The 27,436-nt window shown below is 43.8% G+C and overlaps 1 protein-coding gene across 14 annotated transcripts in view; it reads right to left on the bottom strand.

Annotated features, from left to right (window-relative positions):
- Positions 1–27,436, bottom strand: part of EHMT1 (euchromatic histone lysine methyltransferase 1) — a 167,701-nt gene that overhangs the window by 81,625 nt on the left and 58,640 nt on the right. For 10 of the 14 annotated variants that reach the window (XR_005222440.2, XM_037879299.2, XM_037879303.2 and 7 more), the window contains one exon: positions 16,915–17,002. Coding sequence is in view for 13 of the 14 variants with exons in the window: in XM_043530086.1 (XP_043386021.1) it covers positions 16,915–17,002 (88 nt within the window). In the remaining variant the exon portion in view is untranslated. Of the gene's footprint in view, positions 1–8,182; positions 8,207–16,914; positions 17,003–20,116; positions 20,245–23,353; positions 23,501–27,436 lie in introns of those variants that run through there. The other 4 variants (XM_037879302.2, XM_027829823.3, XM_043530087.1 and 1 more) reach the window with 4 other exon arrangements.

Raw genomic sequence — 27,436 nt, 5'->3', positions numbered from 1 at the left:
CATCTCTGATGGTATCTTCTAGACTGAGCACTGAGTCCCATTGGGTAGATAGAAAGATTAACCTAAATAATCTATACAGAAGCCTCTGGAACCCCATAAGATTGGGTCCCTAATCCATGAACTATTGAAACTCATTTACAAAACTTTTCTTAAACATTACATGAGTATATTGTCTCATATTATAGAATTAGAATTTATAATCTCTATTCCATTATGAGATATCTTTGAGCTATAATGTATCTTAATTAAAACTATCTTTAGATAGGTTTTTTCCCTCAAAAAGCATTTTAACAAAAAAATCTGATTTAAATAAAAAAAATCCAATTTAAATAAAAATCAGATTTTTTTTAATGGATTTTTATCCACCCTAATCACACTCTGACTGACAATGCTATACCAGCAAATGTTTCTAGTGCAGACTTGCTCAAAGAGTGTTTAGCTTCCCTACAAAGCACAGGATCGGGACACATGGTTTCCTAGCAGAGGCATAAGGTAGAGTAAACACAGTGCCAAACCACTTTTAACACAGTTCTAGGCTAACCACATTCATCGAATTCAAATTAGAGTGAGATCTGTGCTAACAAACTGAACGAAATGCTCATTCACAACCAGAACAGGAAGGGGTGTGTTAAAAGTTCTTTTCTCCCTTGCAAATGCACCCTCCCCCCACACCACACACACACACAAATTGTCCCATCCGAGTCGCAGCTCCAAGTAAAAAGGATCCAAATATGAACTACATGTGAAGCAGAAAAGTTGCCAGCCAGGAAAACTAGCAGCTCCCTGGACAACCGGAAGCGATAACAATTCACTGGCCTGTTCTGTGGAATGATTAGGTTGACATAATATCAGGATTCCTTGTATTGTTTTCCTTCCCGAGGCCAGACAGATTAAGAAGCATAAGGATAAAATACCAGCTGAGGCTTTGAGCTATCTGTTTAACTGGGCTCTCAGGGCAGGTGGGACTAATTTACAACTTGTTTGGTTCGAATTATGTATTGGTAATTTTAGGCTGGAATTTTTAGAAGGGCTCAAAACCTTCAGCAGAAACCAGATTTTCAAAACAACTCAGCACATTGGATATGGAGCTGCTTTGAGAATCTGGCCCTTTAGATCCATCCAAATAGTCTCTTAGGGGAATCCTGCCCCTCTCTTCTGCTTGGGGAAGCAGTGGTGTGGTTCTATAGCATGGGGACAGATTCTGAACTGCACAGAGGGATTCACAAACCTGGAGTGCTGGCTCCGAGCTCAGCTCTACCAGGGTTTGCTGAGTCCCAGTGCAAAGATGGCACTGGACGCACGGCAGGGGCTGGTGAATCTAAGGAACAGAGCAATAGCTGCAAGAAGCAATGTACCTCCAAGACTGCAACAGGGACTGGAGAACAACCTCCGCTGCCACAAAGATGGCAGCAATGGAGCGTTCTCTCCTGGAGTGGGACCCAGCGTCGAAGGCAGGGGTGGATAAACTACGGCCCAGGGGCCGCACCCGGCCCTCCAGACATTTTAATCCGGCCCTCGAACTCCCTCCGGAGAGCAGGGTCCTGGGCTTGCCCTGCTCTGGCGCACCAGTTGGGGAGCGGGGTCAGGGGTTGCCCCACTCCGCGCGGCTCCTAAAAACAGTGGCATGTCCCTCCTCCAGCTCCTATGCATAGGGGCAGCCAGGGGGCTCTGCACGCTGCCCCTGCCCCAAGCGCTGCACCCGCAGCTCCCATTGGCTGGGAACCATGGCCAACGGGAGCTCCAGATGTGGCGCCTGTGGATGGGGCAGCACGCAGAACTGCCTGGCAGCGCCTCCGCGTAGGAGCTGGATGGGGGCCATGCCACTGCTTCTGGGAGCTACCTGAGATAAGCGCCGCCCAGAGCCTGCACTCCTCGCCCCAACCCCCTGCCCTGATCTCCCTCTTGCCCTCCAACCCCTTGGTGCCAGCCCAGAGAACCCTCCTGCACCCCCAACCCCACATCCCCAGCCTCACCCCAGAGCCCACATGCCCAGCTGGAGCCCTCACCCCCTCCCACACCCAACCCCAAATTTCGTGAGCATTCATGGTCCACCATACAATTTCCATACCCAGATGTGGCCCTCGGGGCAAAAAGTTTGCCTACTGTCTAAGGGAACAGGAGACTGATTTGCCCCCAAATTAGGAGATCTTAGGTTTTGAATTATATATTTATTTTTTGAAGTATTCAACTCATCTTTAACACATTGTCTGCAAATGGGTTTTACCTGGAGAGTCACAGTGGCATCGGACTGTTTCACTTACACACACACCATATCAGCTCTAGCACTTGAAACACTCAGAACGTTTCCTAGCACATCCACTTTCTCTAGTCATCAACTGAGATTTAAAATGTTTCCCCATCAGAGCCATTTGCCATTAGTCCTAACACTGATGATAACTGTGCCTTCTAAAGCTCTCGCTTATTTCACGTTGAAATCAATGGATGTTTGGCACTGAATATGGTGCAGGAAAGTATCTTCATGTACATGGCTTTCCCATGGGATCCAGCTCTGAGGCTGCGGCCTGGCTAGAAACCTCCATTAGGAATGCTCTCTCTTCCCACACAGAGAAGGTCAGGCATGTTAGAGCTCTCCAGGTGGACACTGCCAGTCTAGACTACAGACAGCTGAGTAACTTTTAGAAATAACTCACTAGTATTCCCTAGAGACTATACAGGAGAGCAGAGGCAAAAATATGCCCCAGCCATGCAGCTTCATGGATGTGCAAGCAGGCTTCAAAGCCAGAGCAACACCAACTCTTACCACTCGGGATAGCTTCAATTTACTGTAGCATTCACCGCTTAAGAAAGCAGTAAGATGCAGAAGGCATGTGCTTTTGCCAGCTGTGATTTAAAAGGAGGAAAGACAAAGAATGGATTTTTCTGTTACTGTCCACAATCACCGAGGGGAAACATTAAGCTAAAGAGAAGAAGAAAGCCAACAGCCCTTTATGTTCCCCATAGTTTGCATTTTTAAATTGGTCTTGGTGTAGTCATTTCAATTTTCATTTCAGCAATGTTAGCACTGGGAGAAACACAAAATTATGGGTCGAGATTTGCACGGCTCTGGGAGTGGAGGGTTCTCAGCGTTTTGCAGGAGGCACTCAGCACCTGGCAAGATAAGGCCCTAAATACAGGACAGATTTACGCTGCTGAGCATTCCCACTGAAGCAATCAGATAGCTTCTGCAACTGGCGATTGTTGCACTCTCTGCTCATTCAGTTTAGCTGCCATAAAAGTGACCAATTCAAGACAGATTAGAGCAGTGGTTCGGGGGCCACAAGCAGGTTTCAGGGGGTCCGCCAAGCAGGGCCAGCATTAGACTTGCTGGGGCCCAGAGCAGAAAGCCGAAGCCCTACTGCCTGGGGCTGAAGCCAAAGCCTGAGTAACTTAGCTTCACAGGGCCCCCTGTGGCATGGGGCCCCGGGCAATTGCCCTGCTTGCCACCCCCTAGTGCTGGCCCTGGCTTTTATATGCAGAAAAACAGTTTTTGTGGCACAGACGGGCTGTGGAATTTTTATAGCATGTTGGTGGGGGGCCTCAAAAAGAAAAAGGTGGAGAACCCCGGATTAGAGCACTACACTCGGGGAAAGGATCATTGTATTTCTCCATAAAGGACGCAGAGACTTTGTGAAAAAAGCCACTTGACTGAAGTTTAAAAAGGGAAAAAAAACCCTACAATTTTCTACTTTTAATAAATGTTGAACATAAGAAAGGTCCTTCCTGGGTCAGACCAAAGGTCCATCTAGCCCAGTATCCTGTCTTCCGACAGTGGTCAGTGCCAGGTGTCCCAGAGGGAAAGAACGGAACAGGTAATCCTCAAGTGATCCATCGCCTGTTGCCCATTCCCAGCTTCTGGCAAGCAGAGGCTAAGGACACCATCCCTGCCCACCCTAGATAATAGCCATTGATGGACCTATCCGCCCTGAATGTATCTAGTTCTTTTTTGAACCCTGTTATAGTCTTGGCCTTCACAACATCCTCTGGCAAAGAGTTCTACAGGTCGAATGTGTGTTGTGTGAAAACTCCAATCTGATGGGCTGAACAAATGCCATTAATCTAAACAAACAGACAAACGTTTCCAAACCTTGATAACTGGAAATTGTACAAAGTGACGAAGGAAAATAGTCCATCTTCTGTAGAGTAGTATGGAACTTTAGAACTTGACAGTAGACCTATGGGCCTCTGTGCTGCCCCTTGTGCAATCATGTACGGCAAGGCAAAGTGAACGTTTCTGATTTCATAGATTTCAAGGTCAGAAGGGACCGCTGTGATCATCTAATCTGATCTCCTGTGTAACTCAGGCTACAGAACTTCCCCAAAACAATTTAATACCGTGTAAGCGAATGTACATGGTGCAGAACAATGCAAAATCTGCCCCTCTGAGCTTCCATCTACAACCCACTTATAGCTGCTCAGTGGAATGAGTGAAATGTATTATAGGGTCTGACAATCTAGTTTCTAGTGGACACTTGTCAATAGCAGAAATTGGGGTCACAATGATCATCTCTGGGCCCCCTGGTTGGCGATGCCAGCAGAGAGGCCAAGGATTTAAGATGACCAGAGACTAAATGTCCCTCTCATCTCAGGTCAGGTTTGAGGCATATTGGGGAGGAGGCTTGTACTGCAGCTGCCCATGAAGTACCTGCTCTGGGGGGGAAAAAGATAATCAGTCTTCAGAGCTGTCAACCTACTATTTTTCCCCAGCACTAAATTGAAGAAAATAATAATAAATTCACTGGTGTGAAAAAAAAGGTTGGCTGCTTGCTGCGAACATGTTTTTGCACTGCCCAAACCCCCTGTGAGAGCTCCCGGGACAAGGCCTGCTGGCCTGCATGAGCTCATTCAGGAGCTGCTAAGGATTATCTCAGCTCCCTGCCCAAGCCTCTAATTAGAAAGACCTCCCACTAAGCTCCAGTTTGTGTCAAGCTCTAAACTGCTTAATAAGACATGGTAACATAGTTTAGCCTCTTTTTATAGTAGAAATACCTTGATCTGGTGCTAAAAACATTGTCATGTCATCTCAGAACAGCTAGACCTAGCCTAGCATCCTTGGCCCCAATTCAGAAATCCATCCCAACAAAGCACTGGCTTAAGTCTCATTCAAGTCAATAAGACGTTGCCACGGGTTTAAAAAGTAAAGCACCTGCTTTGCTGAACAGAGATGGACTTCAGCACACTACGTGCATTACAGAATTGGGGCCTCTGACAGTGGCCAGTACCGGATGCTTCAGAGGAAGTTACAAGAAACCTCCTCATGGATAGTTGTTAAGTAGCCCATAGCAGAAGATCCTCCCTAACCCCAGGCACTATATAAAGGGCTTATGTCCGGGGTTCCCAAAGTTTTTGCCCATTTTGAGACTTGCTGTTTCCTGTGACCGCAGACAGCAGCAAAGGAACATAGCAACTGAAGAAGCTAAGGAATTTACACATGAAGTATGTTATTGAATGCTCTCTAATGTGACACATGGGCTTGCGTGTAATGACACAGCTTCTCGAAGTCCAGTGGAGTGGCAGAAATTGAACCTCTAATCTCCGATGTGACATCAACAGTAGATCCATACCGAGGCTTGATGTACACAAGTATGCTGAATCCAGTGTCACACAAATATATGCTCGCGAATGGCACCAGAAGTTTCAAGGCGCACGTTGAGAGTGCAGGATATTCATTCTTGATAGTGAACCAGAACACCGGGAGAGAGAGTTGGGCATAGGTTCCTTGCAAGAACTGATCGCAGGAAATTTCAATGAACTGTTTGATTTCAGATGCTGGCAAATCCATGGCATCTTGGGCTTGCACTGAAAGGGGTTTCGCACCCAACTGGACACTGTCATGTCCAAGTCAGGGAAAAAGGATGTAAATTGTTCCTCCATTTGCCTGAGATGCTCAGCAATCACCTATGTGGGTGGCTGATCAATTTCATTGTCAGCCAGGAACTTGCAAAGCCGTGGGAAAGAGTCATAGTTTGTCTTCAATAGATTATTCTTCCAGAAAACAACTTTTTTCATTAATCCTGTTATTTGATCACTCTGCTGAAGGATGTGGGTGTTCTTTCCTTGCAGACCTTTTCAATTCATTCAGTTTCCCAAATATGTCTGGGACATAGGCACATCTTCCTTCGGTCACACAGAAAATCAATTCACTCTTTTTGCAATCCATTGCATAGGCATGCAGCTCATCTCTCAGTTCAAAAAATCATTCCAGTATTTTTCCTCACAAGAGCTAACGAGCTTCAGCGTGGAACACCACCATGTTGTGATTGGACCCCATGCCTTCGCACAATTGTGCAAACACACGCATGCAAAGGGGCTGAGTCTTGATGTAGTTCACAATAGACAAGACCAGCCGCAAAACTTCACCTAGCTCTGGACTCAGAGCTTTAGATGCCAGCTGTTCTCTGAATCATGCAGTGAGTCTATACAGCAGATGGAACAACTTTCTTCATCAAAGCACACAGACCTGCTTTGTGGCCTGCCACAGACAGAACTCCAACTATACAGAAGCCCACCAAGTGATCACACGAGAGACTTTTGTCTTGCATGTAGCACATGCAACATTCCTTGTGCCGTCTTGTGTCCAGGAAGATGGAGCTAGAACAGAATGTTTGGAAGAACTGCACCCTCCCATGTGTATTTCACAAAAGTCAATAAATGTGCATCACGACCTTCAGGGCTCATATAAACGTGAAGCACAAAAGCATCCATGTTTTCCAGATGCTCCACCAGTGTGTTTTCATGATCTGCTGCTAACACCTCAAGCCTTTGCTTCACTGTATTGTTAGAGAGTGATATGGCTTTGAGTTTGCCTCAGTTTCCCTTCACATTATCTTCACCATATCGATTGCCGCTGGCAAAATCAAAGTCTCTCCAGTTGTGTGAGGCCTCTTGGTCTGTGTGATGTGGTAAAACACCTCAAATTATGCCTTTTGAGCGCAGTCAGACAGACAGACATGGCTTTCTTGAATGGCACTTGCTGATGCGAAAGTTCTTCTTTCCAGTGCTGGAAAAATGACTTGGTTTGCCTGAGTGTTCCTTCTGAAGGGTTTCCAAGTGTTTAAGTTAGTTAAGCTTCATGCTTTTGCTAGATAACACCACGTGACATAGCCGGCATTTTGGCCTTTCTTCATTCTTGCCAAACCCAAAGAAAGCTTCATAATATTTGAGATCACGTTTCTTCCACTCTCCTTTTCCATTCATAATTGCATCACCAAACTCACTGCTGGAGGGTACAGCAGAGATTCTACATAGAAATGACTCCACTGTGCCTCTTATCACAAATCAGAAAGACGAATTTGCTGCTAGGCAAATGAGGCAGGACTTACGAAGGCCCCATGTGGTGATACTAGGGAAGCAGAGACAGTGACTTACGATGATTCTTTATCAAGTGCCAACAGGGTATTCAGGGCAGCATAAATGAAGATATGAGCCCTGCCTTAAGGAGCTTACAAGCCAGGGCAGAAAAGGCTAGCACATGCTCCTACGAGTTCAAACAGAGAAGACGCTCTGTTGATAAAGCTGCTGCTTGCAGATAACGAACTTCTGGATTCAAGTCTCTCAGCTGGATGCTTGCATAGTCGGAGGGTGCAAATGGAAAAATGGCATCCACACAGCCAATGTGTCCAGACCTGCTTCACAAACGCCATGCCAGGAGGCCACCATTTTACAAAATAGTGGCCTACGCACAGTGTGACTTCGCACATGTGGTGCGCGCTGTGTGGAGGCTGCCATTTTGTACATCAGCCTCCTGGCACAGCATGTGTGGAGCAGGTCCAGACATGTTAAGGGTCAGATGGCATTGTCTCGTGAGCTGAACCTGGCTCATTGGACCCATGACCCCATGTGTGCTGATTGCACAGCCCCAAATGGGGATGTAATCCAAATTTTGAGAACTGCTGGCTTATGCCCTGAAGCCTGAGGCTTTACAGTCTTTATACATTTTTCATCTTCTCTAGTAATACTGTGAGTGATCTCACTAGCCATATAATATGTCTCATCCTTTTTAGACTCCTGTTAAGATGCTGGTCTCGCTGATATCTTGTGGCAATGAGTTCCACAGGTCACTTAAGCAGAGCACAAAGTATTTTCTTTTAAAAAGCGTTGCTTTTCCGTTTCATTGAACATCTCTTTGCTCTCATATTATGAGAGAGGGTGAACGGAAATGTCTGATCTATCTGTATATTTTTACTATGTCTCATTCTATTTATCTCTTCTCTGAAGAGTCTGTCTTCAATATTTCCTCATATGGAGTTGCTCCAGGCCTCCACTCATTTTCCTCACCCATCTCAGACCCCCTTCTGTTTTTGCTGCATCTGTGTGGTTGTTGTTTTTTAAATATGGAAAACAGAACAGAGCACATTATTTCATGAGAGGGCGTACCCTCAATTTATACAGTGGCATCGTAATATTTTCAGCATTATTTTCTATTCCTTTCTTTATGCATTTGAGAATTTTGGGGGTTGGTTGTGTGTGTGTGCGTGCAAGTGTTGATTTTTACCCCACTGCACACTGAACAGAGGATGTCATTGAACTGTGTGCAGTGATGGCCAGATCTGTTTCCTGAGTGGTTACAGTTAATTTAGAAACCAAAAATGTGTCTGAGTGGATACATATAATCAACAACGAATTTCATCTCTTCACTTTTGCTAGGTCCTTCTGAAGTTCTTATTGACTTGCCATGTTTTAGCCAACCTCAATGATATCTCTCCCACACATCACCCACTTGTGGCACCACATGTCGCTCACAGTAAGGGTAAAGCCACACTGCCAAGCTATCAAAGGACTGGTAGCACAGTTAAGAGTACAGATGCTGGCTTTAATCTAAATATCCCAAGTAACAGCAGTCATGTAGACTTGGCACACAGGCTTCAGCACGGGCTAGCAACCAAAGGACATACCCAGGGTCCCTGGCAGGCTTGAGGTTAGTAGCTCGCTGGTAGGCTTACCCATGCTGCCAATCATTCTTTCACTGTGCATGGTTGTGACTCGCCCACTCTCCTTTCAGACACAAGGAATGAAACAGTTCGTGTTGACATTTAAATGATCACCACTGGGCCTCTGAGTCAACACCTCATTGAGATGAATGGGGCAGTTCCCACCTCTCCCAGCTATTGCGCCTGCATCTCTGCAGACATCTCCTCATCGTTTACACTCCCTGTCTGACGTTTTCTTTTCAAGCATAACAACAAGAGAGGGGTTGGGTTTTTTTAAACAAAAGCTGAGATTCTGAACAAGGGACTCCTGAGAGAGGAGCCAATATGCCATGCCACCTCATATCCCAGCATAGTTTGTGCTCCTTTCTGTCAGCTTTGCTTGTGTTGGATAGCTGTCTTTCAGAAGAAGTCACATTTGGCTCTGGCGCTGCGATAGAAATTGTCTGTGCGCCTGGTCAGCCTGCCAGTAACTGTCCCCAGGCAAACGGTGTAGGACTAGGTCTACTTGGTCCTGCCACAGTGCAGGGGGTTGGACTTGACTTCTCGAGATCTCTTCCAGCTCCACATTTCTATGATTCTAGGACAAAGGAGCTATGGCTCATGCCAGCTGCTCTGACTACAGCCTGAGGGGAACAGTACTGCCTCTACAGAGACAGCTGAGGATGACTAGGTCAACATGACCTTCTCCCCTTCAGTTTGTTTGTGGCTTTCAGATGGGCACCTAACTCCCTTAGGTCCTGTTGAAAACCATAGACTTCTATCCTCAATTACACTAGCCAGGAAAAACAGCTAGGGGATAGGTTTCAGAGTGGAAGCTGTGTTAGTCTGTTAAAGTTGTTACTCTCTAAAGTGCCACAAGGATTCCTCATTGTTTTAGCTAGGGGTCATAAACCCTCGTGCTTCAGGGCATAAGCCAACCACTATGACTGGGCTGAGGAAAACTCTTCTTGTAAGTGAATGCACAGTTGTCCATTATGGGGGTTTTGTACATTCCCCTGAACCAAAAGGCATTGACTTCTACTGGAGACAGGTCACCCAGAAACTGCTGGCCCATCTCCCTAGCCCAGGAAGGGCTAACACCACACCCAGGTTTCTTTCAGGCCCTTACTGCAGAGCACAATTAATCTGAACACAAACACACACCAAGGAACACCAAAACCAAGCTATTTCCCTGACCTAAACTGGCTAAGGGGCCCAGAGCTCTCTCCCCCTCCGTCTCTCAGACCGGCTCCAGGGACAGCAACGGACACCAACCTCCTGACTGCAGCTTCCTATAGGCATCATGGGCCTGATAACTGAACAGGGGTGGCTGGCAGCAGGCCCCCTTGGCCCATAAAGGGGGAGACCACCCTGTTACAACACCCAACTTCTAGGTCATCCTCAGACAGTCGAGAAGGTGCAGTAGTTCTACTCCCTTGTGTGTATTATATTATAACCAAAGCTTTGCAGCGCACCTGTCTAGTTAATCAAGATACAAGAGCCATTTCCTCAAGATCAGATTGCCTTGCTGAATTCACTTTTAACAAGAGGTCGTTCAAGGGTTTGTGGGTCTTACGGTTTGCTGGTAAGAAAGAGAACTCTTTCCTTCTCAGAAAAAATAGAACAATTAAAGGAAATAGTAAAGCAGAGAAAAGCCCAGTTGAAAGAAAAAGGAAATTGAAATGGGGATGCTAAGTGAATGAGCATCAGTTAGTATTAAACTCTGGATCAAGATTTTGTATTAGAATTAAGAGGAAGACTCCACCCATTTTGTTCAGCCCAGAATTAGGAAAGTTTTGATGCCGTGGGTGATTCTTTTCTTCTTGGTGAAACAGAACTGAAAACATCAGGTCTGGTCCTCAGCGGGCGCAAGCCATCGCAGCTCCCAGACTTCAACTGGTCTCTCACTGGGAGCTTTCCATCTGCTGGGCTGAGCAAAACAGGTGCAGTCTGCTTTGAAAGACCGAGCGAGATGTAGCTGGTTACTCTGCATTGTGGGCATTAGGAGAAGAACTGAAGTCATGCCGATGTAAGAGATGATTCATTAGTTTGTTATGCACTGAGACAAACTAGATACGCCCAACCTTAATATAACACAAGAGCAACTTTTTTTTCCATTTACCCCTTTCCCCCCCCACGGAAAGGCCTGACCTGAACTTTTACCCATAGAAGAACTGAACTGACCCTTTCACAATGAAGGTTCTAGTCACCAGTTTGCTATTCTCTTGTAGCTTTTTTCTATCTCTATTGTGTGGCCTTAGATAGAAAGAAGCTTTTAGTCTACACATGCAGCAAACACTGGGTTTTACTTGTTCTGGGAGCACGTCCCAGACAACTGACAGATGTGTGAAGTTTAAAGTTTAATTATTTCTCATTTTTGTGCTGCTAGGCTAAAGCCAGAGGAGCCCCGCAAACAACACTGCAGGTCTGCAGAACCTTTCCTTCGAGGATCTCAAAGCACTTCATGCATTACGCTTCCCAAAATGCCTCTGAGGTAGGTAGCTGTCTTGCCGTCCTACAGATGGAGACAACTGAGGCACAGAGAAGTTGTATGACTTGCCATGGGCCATGCAGTGAGTCAGTGGCAGAGCTGGCACAACCCACACTAACACAAAGCAGCGTTGTTACAAATAACTGCCCCTATGTGGATCTGAATTGATGTGGAACTCTGAAGCTCAGGACAAGCATTTCCAAATTGTACGTGTATAATCCATGCTCTCATCCATTAGCTCAAGCATTAAAGGCTCCAGCTTTTAGCTCCAGAGGTCCTGGGTTCAAACTCTGCAGACAACCCAGCCAGGGATGTCCTTACAAAGGGAACAGAATCCAGATCAGCTCCTTTTCTAATAGGCAACAGTTCTCATCCAACACGAGATGGCCAGCAGTCTCATGCTCTTTCAGACCTGATCATATGAACCAGAAGCTTCTCACTGAATCTTATTCTTGAGCTAGTTTTGCCCTATTTCACAGATCCAAGAGATTCAGGTAGTTGAGAGATGTTCCAAAGAAGCATCCAGACTTCAGGGTATTTCACCAAACCATACCTCCCAATCTGGGGAGGTGCCCTTCCATCACTGCATCATATGCTACTTCCAGAGAAAACATTTCCTGACAAATGGTCAGGCAGTAATAATTATTTAATGTTTGGGAAGCACTTAAAAATGTAAATCATTACATAAATGATATGCATTATTGGTAATGGAATCGAGGAACGTTACCTAATTAAACTCATGTGGCACAATGTAGGTTTATGAAGGTCAGGTTAGAACTATACATACCAGCCACACAGCCATATAATCATGCAAGCCATAGTCAGGCATGTTAAAATAATGGGCTAATACAAAAAACATAATAGGGAATGGAAATGACATGTCTGGGCCTCCATACTTGAAATATTCTGTAAAAAAAAGCTGGTAGACTGAAGGAGGGAGGATGGTTTTGAAGTCCAATACCTTGGGAAGCACCAAGACTGGAAATGCACGTTTTATACCATTGCACATGTGGTATAAAAATTCTCCACTTTCCTGTGATACACAGTATTTCCTTTTAGCCAAAAACCAGTCAAGAGGTATCAAGGCTTTCAAGTACCACTCCATTCTGATTATCATCTTGGTTTTTTAACTCATCAGAATCTAGAGGTTGCTATCTGAGACCAGCTAGTGCTAGAAAGCAATGGTTTGCATCTTGCAAAAGCAGCTTCATATCCCACATCCAAGTGATAGAAGGCACCACAGCCAGATTCTCCTCTCAGTTACACTGGTGCAAAGATTTACGCACACATATAACTTTGACTTCAATGAGATTACTCACATGCGTAAAGACAAGCATGGGTGCAAGTGCTTGCAGGATATGGTCATCAGTCTCTAACTTGAGCAGTTTCTAAGAAAGCGGTTTCTAAAAAAACAAACATCTGCCACGGAACTCTGTTCTGGGAAGGAGGACTGCTGGGAAGAGAGGGGTCCACCTGACCAACAAGAGGAAGAGCATCTGCAAGCACTGGCTCACCAACCCAGTGAAGGAGGCTTTAAAGTAGGTTCAAAGAGGGCAGGAGACAAAAGCCCACAGGTAAGCATAAAAAGGTGACCTTAACACAGGTGAGGGCAGACATGGAAATGTACACTAGGGTCACAGAACTCTACACAGGAGCAACAAGAGGGCAATCAGTGAGGCCATCTGCTCAACATCTTAGATGTCTATATACAAATGCAAGAAAAATGGGGAATACACAGGAAAACCTGGCAGTATTAGTACATAAGCTAAACTAGGACTAAATTGGCATCATTGAGAATTGGTGGGATAAATCTCATGACTGAAATACTGGTATAGAGGAGTACGGCTTTTTCAGAAAGGACAGACAGGGAAAAGAGGGAAGTGCCGTGGCACTGAATTATGCATCCAGAATATATACATATATGCCAAGGGCCAGAAGGAGGTGGGAGGCAGACCAGTTGAAAGTCTCAGGATAAAGATAAAAGTCGGGGGGAAGGGTGATATTAGACCAGCAAATCAGGAAAAGGAGGTGGATGAGGCATTTCTAGAACAGAAATATCCAAAACACAAGGCCTGGTAATAGAGAGGGACTTGTGCTACCCCTATATCTGTTGGAACAGCAATATGTCAAACATCAAATCCGTCAGTAGAACATCAGTAAGTTCTTGGAATGTGTTGGGGACAACTGTGTTTTAGAAGGTGGAAGGAGTAACCACGGGGGCAGCGATTTTAGACTTGATTCTGACCAACAGGGAGGAATTGGTAGTGAATCAGAAAGTTGAAGGCAATTTGGGCAACAGTGATCATGAAGTGACAGATTTGAGGATACTAAGGAAAAAGTGCAGCAGAATAAGGACAATGAACTTCCAAAAAGTAGACTTTTAACATAATCAGAGACCTGATAGGTAAGATTCCATGGGAAGAAAATCTAGGAGATAAAGGAGCTCAGGAACTGCCAGCTCTCTGGAAGGAGACAAGATTAAAGGTACAAGTGCCAACTATCCAGCCGTGAAGAAAATTTAGGAAGAATAGTAAAAGGCCAAAATGCTGCATCAGGAGCTCTTGAATGCCTGAAAATCAACAAGGAATCCTACAAAAGGTGGAGACATGGACAACGTGCTACTGAGGGTACCAAAGAACAGCACAAGCATGCAGGGATAAAATCAGAAAGACTAAGGCACAAAATGAGTTACACCAAGCATAGGCCATAAAACTGGGTAAGAAGAGGTTCTTCAAATACATTGCCAGCAAGAAAATGATGCAGGAAAGTGTAGGTCCTCTACTTAGTGGGGAAGGAGAGCTAATAACTATGATATCAGGAAGGCTAAGGTGTCTAATGGCTGTTTTGCTTCAATCTTCTCTGAAAAGGTTAACAGTGATCAGATACTCAACCCAATTAATATTAACAAGGGGGAAGGAATGCAAGAGAAAACAGGGAAAGAACAGGTTAAAGAATATTTAGATAAGTTACATACATTCAAGTCAATAGGGCCTGACAAAAGTCATCCTAGGCCCATGGGACTTAAGGAACTAATTGAAGCAATCTCAGAACTGCTAGCAATTATCTTCAAGAACTCACGGAGGATGGGTGAAGTCGTAGAGGACTGGTGACAGCCAAACATAGTACCTATCTTTAAAAAGGGGAACAAAGACAACCCGAGGAATTATAAACAGTCACCATAACTTTGAGACCCGGAGAGATACTGGAACAAATATTTAAACCATCAATTTGTAAGCACCTAGAGAGGATAAGAGGGTTATAAGGAATAACCAGCATGGATTTGTCAAGAACAAATCATGCCAAACCAACCTAATTTATTTTAACAGGGTAACCGGCCTAGTGGAAAAGCAGGGAAAACAGCAGATGTGATATATCTTGATTTAAGTAAGGTTTCTGATGCAGTCCCACATGACATGCTCATAAGCAAACTAGGGAAATGTGGTTTAGATGAAATTACTATACTGTGGGTACACAACTGGTTGAAAGACAGGACTCAGAGAGTAGTTCTCAATGGTTCACTGTCAAATTGGGAGGGTGTATCTAGTGGGGTCCTACAGGGGTCAGTCCTGGGTCCGGTACTATATAATATTTTCATAAATGACTTGAATAATGGAGTGAAAAGTATGCCTCTAAAATTTGTGAATAACACCAAGCTGGGTGGGCTGCAAGCACTTTGAAAGACAGAATTAGAATTCAAGATGTCCTTGACAAATTAGAGAATTGATCTGAAATCAACAAGATGAAATTCAATAGAGACATGTACATTTAGGAAGGAAAAAATCAAATGCACAATTACTAAATGAGGAGTAACTGGCGAAGCGGTCATACTGTGGAAAAGGATCTGGGGGTTATAGTGGATCACACACAAACTGAATACAAGTCAACAATGTGATGCAGTTGCAAAAAAAAAAAAAAAAAAAAAAAAGGGCTAATGTCATTCTGGGATATATTAAGAGGGGTGTCGTATGTAAGACACGGGAGGTAACTGTCCTGCTTTGTCCAGTGCTGGTGAGATCTCAGCCGGAGTACTGCGTCCAACTCCAGGCGCCACACTTTAAGAAAGATGTGGACAAACTGGAAACAGCCCAGAGGAGAGCAACAAAAATGATAAAAGTTTTAGAAAACCTGATCCATGAGGAAAGGTTAAAGATATTGGGCATGTTCAGTCTTCAGAAAAGAAGAGAAAACTGAGGGGAGACCAGATAAGGCTTCCAATATGTTAAAGCCTGTTTGTTATAATGAGGGTGGTGAACAATTGTTCTCCATGTCCACTGAAGGTAGGACAAGTAGCAATAGGTTTATTCTGCAGCAAAGGAAATTTAGGATAGATATTAGGAAAAACTTTCTGATGATATGAGTAGTTAAAATTCTGTAACAGACTTTTAAGGGAGATTGTGGAATCTCTATCACTGGAGGTTTTTAAGAAGAGGTTGGACAAACACCTGTCAGGGCTGGTCTAGGTTTACTTGATAGTGCCAGGGGCTGGATTTGATGACCTCTTGAGGTCCCTCCTACATTTCTATCATTCTGCGATTCCATGCTGGATTGAAGAGAAAGGGAAAGTAAAATGGTGCTCATATTGATATGAATTTTAAGGTCTGATATCTCATGTCCAACCAGGACTAGAAATATTTTGGAGGGGCCAGTTCAGTTCTTTTCTAAACCCCAGTCCTGGACTAGGGATTAGAGCAAAATTATGCCCATCCATGCAGAAGCAATGACTTCAGTAATGACCCCATGAAGGCAAAAAACAAAAAATAATAGATATAGGTTTAAATATGGAGATCAATATTAAATCCTCAGATTGCATGTGCATGCGTGCAACACACACACACACACACACACAGACTCTGGCTGGAAATACCTTATGTGATGAAAAGCAGGATGTGCACTGCATCGTTCAAGGTAAAGGAGATCCCCATAATGACAGGCCATGTCCCAGTCATTCCCCAATGCCACCATTGCTTCCTGAAGCAAACAGCAAGCTCACAGGAAAGCACAAAACAAGCTTCAAGACATTAAAAAAAAAAATCAAATTTGATCATGAAGCAATTAGCTACCAACTCCATAGGGCAAGAGCCACTCATTGTTCCCTGAGTGAAAATAGTTCCTTAAAGCAACTTGCTGGATTCTCTAGTATCTAAGGAACTATTCGTTACCAGTATCAACATTAGAGAAATAAAAGACAGACTTCAGTTCAAACTAGTTATGGATCAGGAGATCAAAGTAACCTAGTCTCCTTTCAGTTTCAGAGGCACATCAGAAGCAGAAGTGAGAAGCGCAATTCTCGTGATGGGTGGGAACAAAGAGACTGAGATCCACATCTGCATCCTTTGGGGTGCGATCCTGCTGCTGCAGAAGCCCATGCAGAGTTCTGCCATTACCTTTAATGGGAGCAGGACGAGGGTCGTTAATACACACAGCTCAACTGTCACTAATCTATTGGTTCATTTTAACCATGCCATATGCAGTGTCCCCACTGATGAGGTTTGGTCCCAGATCAAAGCATGCACTTACCTTCCTCTTTACTGTTGGTAATATCTTTCAGCAGCTCAGTCTTCATGCAGACGTCTTTCCTAGTCTCTGCCTTACTCTGCACTGTTCGCTGGGGTGCGGGAGGAAGAACAGAAACAATTACTGTTTAGCCCAATATCCATGCACTATACATTTTAACAAGAAATAATAGTGAAAATATCCTGTTTACATTCCCATGCCAGGGCAAAAAAGTCATGGGCAAACTGCAGAGTGAAAACTAACAACTCCAGGAAACTGTCTGCAAGGTTCAGGTCAAAGATCAAAAATTCAAAGGCTTGCTAGAGCTGGCAGCACATCTAATTCGCGTGGATTTTCTTGTATAGCTGAGATCTAAGATCACATGGGGAAAAAATATTGACCAAGATTTTTCACTAGTGATTTTGGGTGCCCGCCTTGACACACCCTGAACGAACCTGATTGAAGGTGTCAAGATGGGTATCTCACAAAAATGAGACAATCAGACCCACTTGTCACTTTTGAAACTATTGCCCACTGTGCCAAGAACTTAGCCAAGCAAAGATGATAAACATAGGTGTTTTTCCCAGGTTGAAGAGACACAATTTGCAAGAGTTAAGCCTTCAATCTAGGAAAGCAACAGTTAATACATAATTTAAGTTTATTGAGTTTAATGGTATCCATTTCTCACCCTAATCTAACTTCTACAGTTTTTGCTTTTTTTAATGAACACCTGCTATATTATTCAGCCACTGAGGCACTTGGCATCCCGCTGCTATATGGGTTCGGTAGCTACACTGCTTATCTTATAAATGCCTGGCCATAAAGAAAAGCGCAGCAGCAACAGAAAGGAAAAGGGTATATTTAAAAAAAACATAGGAGAGGAGCCTTTTGACACAATTCTCTGGCTAAAGTGACAAGCTAGTTTAAAGAGTACACATGGCAACTGCCTGGCAAAGCTGCATCTGGTTAACACAAACAGAACTGTCTGTCTTAAGGGTTGGGGAATGGCAAGGGTGAAGGGTCCATTTCATGCTGTGTGCATCACAGAAGAAGAATAAGCCTAGGTCAAGCCAACTGTTGTAGGCCTCCACAGAGCGCAGATGGTGCCTGCAACCATGCAAATAAAAAGGTTTAAAGCACATTGGGCGATAAGGAAAAAAAAAACCCTGCCCATCTCCCATAAAACAAACAAAGGAGATAAGATATGAACACATACTGTATGGCCCTTTCCATTGTCATTTAAGTCTGAACCTTCCAAGGCTAGCAACACAGCTGATCTTGGTGTTACTATAATCAGCCACCAGGCAACTTTTGTTTCCATATGAGCTCAGGGGCACTGCCAAGTTCCTCTAGGTGTTACAGCAGAGAGGCTCTCCCATTGTGTATTGCAAAAGCCCACCTGGTCCATTTTGTAACCATCCCGTAGGGCCCATGCTAATGTCACTGGCTAGAGGCTGTTCAGGAAAGAGCAGGGAAGGACACCAAGGCCACAGCACAGAGGGTTAAACAAAAATGCTGGCATCATCTGAAAAGCAATGGATAACTAAGCTAATCAGAGGAGAAAGTCTTTAATGGCAAGGAAATCGCCACTTGTAAACGTTTTCAGGAAAAGCTCCCTTTTTATCTAGAAAAATGTAGCAGCTACGCGTCAAGGGCCCAAGTCCCGCCTGGGGAGTTGAGGGCGCTCTGCATCTTGCAGGATCGTTCCCCACATGAGTAATACGTGTCCTGTGCAGATCTCACTCCACACAGGCGCATTTCCAGGAGACCCCATTGGAGAGGAAACACAAACATTGGACACACTATTTTCAGATTTTTTAAAAAATGCAAAGGTGGGGGGTTTTTTTTTGTTTTTTTTTTAAAGAGTGATGTAAACTCTAGTTTAGCCGTATGATCAACCTGCCTGAACAAGACAAGCTTTGGCCAAAAGGACACATGCATTTTCCACAGTGAAATGAGCACCAATGCAGCCTGAAGTTTGAATGGAGGCCAGCTTCATTTTTGGTAAGCCAAGAGTTAAAACATTATTCTTGATGCACACATGTATACTTAGGTCCCAGTTCTCATCTCCCTTGCTCTGGTGTAAACCAGGAGCAAGCCAATGGTATTATACAGGTATAAGACTAGCGCAAGCATGAGCAGAATCAGTCCCATGGTATCTACACAACGACACAGACCCAGGGGTTTTTGCTCATGAAGAATGAATACTCGTCCTTGCTACAGCAACTGGAATAAAATAAAGAGTCTCAGTATCTTTAACAGGGACCAGTTTGTTTTCAGAGGTTTATGTTATTCAAATAAAGCCCTTTTATGTTCCCACCTTTAAAATGATTCCAACTAAAAGCCTCAGGATTTCAGATAAGCCATTTTTGCTCAACTGATTTACAATCTCTTTACTTCAAAATTTGACACCTTACCCACCCCCACAAAAAAAATCTCACATACCCCCCCCCCCTTCATCCTTTCCAAGGGATATGTTATTGCCACGCAAGAGAAGAGGCCTAAAGGAAAGTCACTGCTAGAACTCTGAAGAATGAACTGACCATAGCAACATGTCTCAGCTACTGTAATTAACAAGAGTGCCCGGCTGCCCAGAATTCTTGCAAACAAAAAACCAGCTTTCTAAGAGAATTCCCATCATCATAAAAGAAACTTAGCAGCACTCTCCATTTTCCCAGTTCACAGCCAATACACCTGTGCCCCGCCAGACAGAGTTACTGTAGGTTGCTTTTGACAGGCTCGCATGGTCCATATTCCAGAACCACATCCAAACAGTCCTCATTAACAACATCAGTTCCACCACTTTCATTTTTCGTTAAAAACCAAGACAAAACCTCAACATCAATGTCTGAAGCAGCACAATGCATCTTTGCCCAGTGGGAGGGAAAGACTACTGGAAGTCGTGAAGCATACTTATCAAAAGGAGGCTACACCAGACAATTGCTGCAAAGCATTCGAAGCCTGCCTCCCATAAAGCCTGGGGAGGAGGCAGCTTTCCTCCTTCTAGCTCTATCAAAAGACAGTTGCATCAACTTTATGACAAACATTTTCAGCTTGAAGACAGTATTCACACAAACAGAGCCCTGCAGAATCCACACAACCAACACCACACACACACACACACACTCCTCCAAAATCAGCAGGATTCCAGTTGCCCATCCATTTCCATCCAGCACACAATTTCACCCAAACTTGTTAGCAACAACTTTGTTGTAAGTGTCAATACCTCCATTTTTTTCCCCTTAAATTCAAAGCAAACTTCCCTTTTTGCTCACACTCCACCATGCCCCAATCTGTCGGCTCCTGATTGGCAGAGAAATCTTATACCCACCCTCCTAGCAGAGAAATGTCTGCTTTAACAGCAGTCCCAACAAAAGCCAACTGCCAAGCACAGTCTGCTTCAGAATAAAAGTCTCACGCTCTCTTTTCCCCACCCCTCCTTTCCTGCAGCCGTCTGTCTCCATTCCCCTGCCTACAACAGAGTGATTATTAATCTTCAATCACTGGAGAGCCTCCACAAAGACTATGCACCACAACCAATGAAGCATTTTTTTTCTTTTTTTGCTTTCAAGGGAATAAAATATATTGCATCTTAAAAGGCAGACTGATTAGGTCTTTAAAAGCCACGAGAATCCAAGGAGTCATAATAGGGTTGATTATTTTTTTCCCCTTCCACTTCTGCGTACAAGAAATCAGGCTCTCTTTGTTGCTTTAAATGGAAGACGGTTTAGAGAATCCAAGAAAAGGCTTTGCAGCATTTCCAAACACAGAGCTAGAAACTAAACTGGTGCCTTTAAAAAAAAAAAAAAAAAAAAAAAAGCTGAAAACCAGAAAGAAACCTTCTCAGCCTTCTCTTTGGAAATGTCCTTAGCCAACCAGGTTCGCTCCATAGCCAGTTGGTTCCAATAAGGTTTACATATAAAAGACAGCACATGCATATCAAAACTTGTAGCTTTCCTCCCGCCAGTAGCCCCCAAGAGACCAGCGAGTTACATCATGAACCAGAGTTCTCTAAAGGCGGATAAGAAAAGGGATCAGAGTTTGATATACTCAGGTGTAAACCTTCACCAGCTTTCTCTTTTTGTCTTAAAATTAACTGTCCAGTAAACTGAGACTTAGAAGAAACATTATCCTCATTTAGATACTCAGCTAGAAGAGGTCAATGCGACGAAGAGCAGGGGTGGGAAATAATTCAAGGAAGACTAACCCTTCTCCTCTCAAACTAGGCAGAGCACACGGAAAATTATGTTCTTTAGCATTCAGGGCACTATCTGCATCAACACATCTGTTTGCAGATCAGGAAAGAATGACATAGGAATGATCTTGAATGGCCTATAAAGCCTACAACCAGAAGGTTCAAAGCCTCAATGGATATGTAGCCCGTCTTTCCAGGACACTGCTGCCATTCCACTCCCCACAATCCACCCACCCCCCTGTTACAACACCAGGTCTCCCAACAGATCAAATTCTACTCCTAGGCAAATCTCCAGCAAGCACTTCAACAACGCAGAATTTCACCTACTGTGCAAGGCGGCAGCGAGGTATGCAATATGTACTGTAGCAAGAAAGAGAGGCAAAGCCCTTAATAAATGATGCAACTCCAGCAGCAGTAGATTCTCATTCACCATTCTCTTTTCCCCCCCTCCCCCCATTTTCTCTCTAAAATCAACTTTCTAATAATATCCTCTGGCTTAAGAAGATAAACATTTAGCAGCTAATTATTTAGGAAATAATTATTAAGAAAACAACTGCAGGGGAAAAAAAGGGGGGGGTTCTTGGTTGGCATGTGAAGAGTGTTAATTTCAGGAGTCTGTACTGATCATGTCCTGCTGTCCAGTTGCTAAGGCTAGGATAAGGCTTGCTGGTGTCACACTGACCACTTCTTAACAGAACAAGCAGAATAACTTCATTCAGTAAGGGGAAGAAAAGCAACCAACAATGTACCTGGCCTACAGAGCAGTCACCATTCTCAAAGCCCCTTTTAAGTTGAGGCCACTTCCTTACAAGCTGCTAGCAATCATGTGAACTGTGTCTAACAAACCATATTCAAAACAAGCACTGCTCTCGTTCTGAAGTTGGCCTTCAAGTCAAATTAGTCTTATGATTCTTTTGTTTTACCAAGCAATTCAGAGGACAGATTCATCACACAGACTTTTCCTTCCCTCCCTAAAGATGAATATTTTCTTCTATCAATGAGATTCTCTTATTCTTGCTATAAAAAAAAAACATCTTCCAAAGCAGCAGGGATGGGAGAGGAGGGGTTGGAACAAGGTAAAAGTCTCTGCCTGCAAAAGCCAGAAACAGCCAAATACATGCATGAAACGTAACAGGATTTATGTCAAACTGACTTTTTACAGCACAAACTTCATAATGGTCTTTGGGCTTTCGTGCAAACAGGGGTTTTGCAGGGCCTCCCACTCGGGCCTGCTCAACGTGCAGGTTTTGTACTGATATAACTATGGCAGTTGGGGGGGTGGCGGCATTTTTTTTTAACCAGAATAGTTATCTGAGTAAAATCCCTAGTGTAGCTGCAGTTACGCCAGTGCAAAAGGTACCTTATACTGGTACAACTTACTTTCCTTCCTGTACAGGAATAAGCTGGTGTAAGTACCATTATAGCAGCATCCACACGAGGAGGGTTCTACCTTTTTGACTATACACCAGGATAGTTACGCCAGTACAATATATGCGTATAGACAAGCCCTAAAATCAGTGCAGACAAAGGCATCTCCTCCTTCCACAGGCTGAGGTTGACAGAAGTTCCGGAGCATTATTCACAGCTGCGGTTTTCCTTGCCCTACCGCTGGAAAAAAAACCTAAGAATGGAGAGTCAGATCCTACCTGGCAACCCATCATTATCTGTAGCAAAAGCTAAACTCTCCCACTGGCTGCAAACATCCATTTTAGAAACTTCAGGACCCCAGAAGTCTAAGAAGAATAAAATGTAATATGAACGGGTACCCGAAGCAAAGCCCAACATGAAAGCCCAATGGGTGCAAACACAGATCTTTTAGAACACTAAGATTGGCATGCTTCTCTCATTGAAATTACTCAACCACCAGTATGAGCCATAAGGCCCACCCGCTACCAAACTGTCATATCCAGCAGAACAGTTCGCTCTCCCTTTCCCTCCAGGAGGAAGTCGCAGAAAAGGTTCACTTCGCATTTCCAACTTCAGAAGCCACGCTGGGGTGGAAGGCGAGAAAAAGACACACAAAATAAAGTTCTCTCCCCCAGCCCAAATGAGTGTGATTTCTTGAAGCGGAGAGGCCCTTGCTCAGGATCACAGCCTCTTCAAACAACACTTTGTGTCATCTGTTAGTTGTCTTGACCAAGTAGCACTACATTGACTCCTGCAAGCTGAGAAACAGACAGGGAGAAAGGGGGAGGGAGAGAGAAACAAAAACAAAAAAAAGAGAGCAATCTAGGGCCAGTTCTTCTAATAACTACAGAAAAACCTCACCAAGACTTTACTCTTCTTGAAAATGACAAAGCGAAACAGCACAGGTCAGTACTCGAAGTCCTAAAGGTAGGAGATCCTCAGAATCTATCAGCTATGGCCTAAAGGCTTCGTCCCAGAAGTATTTTTTCTGCTCTGTCATTAGGATGGAGCCTGGTCTTTTCCTTCAATCCCCAGAATTGCACTGAATTAGATCATCTTTCTCTGATCACCTCCCCCTACAGGCTGTTCCTGAGCATGCTCAGCTCGGCCTTGCACTGCCATTTCATAACTGCATTGTTTACAGACACACAGTGACCTGCCATTTTTTTTTTTTTACAGTAAAATAGAAGCTACTATTTGCTTCTACTAGCAACAGCTAATTCACAGCCCTGTTCAGATCCAAGTCTCTTGTTACAACCCGGATGCAGTCAAGTTCATGTCATGCAATAAAAATCCAATCTGGGGAAGAGAATTATAAACACTGGAAACTACAAATTCTAACGCTGGGGGGGAGGGGGGGTTGTTTGTTTGTTGTAGGTCAAAATCCACCTGCTGTAAGAATTCAATCTAGCAGGCAAGAGTTAACCCTTTGGGGGGGCTGGGGGGGGAGGGGGGAGATAGACATCTAGGGCTTCAAGGGAAAATGCCAGCCATGATTTTAGTTTCTTCAAATCACAACCATATCTCGATGTCACCTAGAAATCTAATATTCTACCCACCGTGCCATCCTCTGACAAACCTTCCCCTGAAAAAGAAAGAGTTGGGAAGATGGTATTTCCCTTGAATAAATAAATTGGCTTCATCCCAGCAAATACAGTTTTTCCCTTTAAATGCAAAGCAGAATATTTTCACAGGCACACAGGAAAACGAAGGAGGAGGGGGAAAAGTTCCTCATTTAACACCAAGAGCTCCATGAAAAGCCTTGCAAGGCTATTAAAGCTACTCTGTGTTCCAGTTCTCTCTCTCTCCTTTTATGCCTAACCCCATACTTTACAAGTGAAAGCAGCTTCGAGTTGGGAAGAAGAGCAAATGCCAGAAGAGCCCTAAGTTTCCTCATCCTTGGAACAAGGACAATTTGTTAAATGCTTCCTTTGCACGAGGCATTCTACTGCTCAGAATGGCAGTGACTCAGGGAACGGTGCATGTGAGACTTCCCTTACACCTTCCCCCCACCATCTTCAACCTCTATGATGGAATTTAAAGGGAAAATGAATTGCCTTGGATGAGAGGAGGGGGAAGGACCTGTCTAAACAGCTCTTATTCTGGCTCCTAGAGCATTCAAAAGCTATCCTGCTATCAACGTGGGTTTTGTTTGTTTGTTTGTTTGTTTTTTTACACATTCCTGTTAGCTTATACTGTGTATGTGTCTCACTCCTGCTGCTTTACTGACTACTGTACGTTTCTGGCATGCATTATTACATACTGAGCGTACCTTCCCATTCCGCCTCACTCCCCTCTGCCTCCCACCCCAACACCACCTCAGCATAGCCAGAGACAAATCAGGCTGTCTTGCACACCACAAGAAGATCCAAAGTGCTAGAACAAGAAGTGAAGTTCAAGTAAAAAGTAGGGGGGAGGTTCATAACAGAGGGAAGAGGGAAATGGGACTTAGGGAAGATCATATTACAACTTCCAGGTTCTCCTTTGTGAAGGGAATTGATTTCAAGCCTCTTTAAAATGTACAGTAATAGAAAGGACCTCTGAAAATGATATTGAGCCGTAAGTTCGAGATTTGACTCTAAGGGTATTGACAGTAGATTGCATAGGAAGAACACAAGCTCCTTCAAGTCCCTACAGCAGTTACTACATGTTTTTAAGTGCTTCAAGTCTTCAATGGAAAGGCAACATTATTCTCTGATTCCTGGTTGAACAGAAGTCTCTACACTAGTTCCTTGACCCTTGCAAGTATCAGGAAAAGAGATGGAAGGGAAGAATTGTTTAAGAAAAAACAAACAATAAAAGGCACCTGGTGTCAAATCATATCTCCCTCCTCCCCCTTACAAACCTGCTAGTCACAATGGCAGAGGGTCTTAAACACCTTGTTTATCTGAATGAAATATTTCCCTTCCATGGTTCAAAGAAGCATGCAATCCTTTTTCATTAGGAGATGGTACCGTACAAGAGAGGTCACACTGGCATTGGGACTCTTGCAGCATACCAGTATAACTAGATAGGTTTTCAAATGCTAGGAGAAGAGGAAAAATACAAAACCTGCCGTACAACCAGCCCGGATGTTCATGTTCCATGCGATGCCCAGATCCAAACAGCACCTCCGCACCACAAGCCCAATCCTTCAAGATACTGAGCACCCTCAATTCAAAACAACTGAAGGGTGCTGTGTGCCCTTAGGTATCAGGCCCATGGTAAGCTGGAAGTCTCATTTTGACCACCAAGGGCCTGATCTGCAGAGGTGCTGAGCGCTCCCAACTCCAGTGGAAGTGAGTAAGAGCGCCTGTCAGCAGCTCACCTCTGAAAATCAGCATGTGACTGTTCTTAATATATTATATATACATATATATATAAATAAAATCAGCTGAATCCTACAGCAAGTCCTGACTTTCCATATGTAACTAAACATCAGCTACATTTCTGTCTCATCCACAGGAAGCTACATAGATTTATGTAGATTGGACTAACAAAAATTCGACTCGTCCATTTGCTTGGGACGAATGAAAAATAATTTTGAGGGCAAGTCCAATATCATTTTTCTCTCCAGAATAACTATGGCAAAGGCAGGCAAACAGATAGTGTGACCGGGCTAGTAAATTTTCATGAAGTTTTTGGAAGGCTGGTTTAGGCCAGGTGTACTGTAACTATAAAAACGAGCATAATGCTCAGTTTCATATGACAGGGAAAAAAAAAGACCTAAAAACAAACAGGTGTATGGCTCTTAACCCTAACACCGCTGAAAACTGACCCAAATTTTAAAACAGAACAGAAGGTTACAGGATGGGCATTTCAGCATCACCTTTTGAAAGCATTTGCAAGGTTTCAGTCTGCAACGCCAGACTGCCTAAAATGCTTAGGAATATTCCATCACACCGGTATCATCATGGCCATGATAACATAGGAGCACTCTTAGTACCACAGTCAGTCAACGTTATCTCAGCATTTCTATCACAAGCCTACTTGCAACCCAAAACACATTCTTTCTGGACTGCAAATGATCACTCGCTTTCAGGCAAGGAATTTGTTTTTTCTTAGTACTATCTTTGGAAAAGAAACCTTGCTTGTCTCTTCCGCAACAGCTTTAATACACAGGCTCTTAATATGCATTCAAAAGAGGAAAAATGACATTCTTAAGAACATTTTCAGACTATCGCATAAACAACAGGCATTTGGAGCAGGGTGTTACAGACTGTCCATCATTTCCCCTACATTTGTAGGACAGGTTTCTTTAGGATGGTATTTTCACCTTTCTTCTTAGTAAGAACATGTGTGCATGTACACACGTGCGTGTGTGTGTGGGCAGTAACATTAAGCAGATTTTACAGGCCTAGATTTTACATACCAGCAGGGGTTGGTAATATCATCAATTCTGGAAGCTCTGCAACAATCAAGGAAGAACACTAAAGGTCAAGGATGGAGTATATATCCCCTTATACTGAAAGTCGTTATTTTTGTCCATGGTAAACTATACCACAAGGCTCTTTACACATAATGTAAACAAAAAAGGTAAATGGCAGAACTAGGTGTGAGGATTTTAGTCAACACTTTCAATAATCTGCCAGCATGAGCCTTTTGCCATAAAATAAAATGAAATATCAATGGTTCAATCATTCCCGAATCTGGACTGCAGGTTATTGGAAAAGGATTCTTTCCCCCACAATAAAATACAATCTTCATCCTCCTACCACCCCAAAAGCAAAACTGTAGGCTTCCTTGACATAAGGCAAGACTGTCAAAATGTTTCTAGCAAGCAAGTGAAATGTGGCCGCAGGCCCTCTCCTTTGTCTTTGAAAGATCAGCCTTCAAATGGTTTAAAGATTCCAGAATTTTCTCCTCTCACTTATATGAAATGGGGGGAGAGTTCAATACAGAACCACACATTTGAAAGAGAGACTCCATGCTAAAAAAAACAACCCAAAGAACTCCCCAACAAAT

This window comes from Chelonia mydas, chromosome 16 (genome assembly GCF_015237465.2).
Source record: "Chelonia mydas isolate rCheMyd1 chromosome 16, rCheMyd1.pri.v2, whole genome shotgun sequence".
Classification (NCBI taxonomy): domain Eukaryota; kingdom Metazoa; phylum Chordata; order Testudines; family Cheloniidae; genus Chelonia; species Chelonia mydas.
This window is presented reverse-complemented; position numbering and strand designations above follow the sequence as displayed.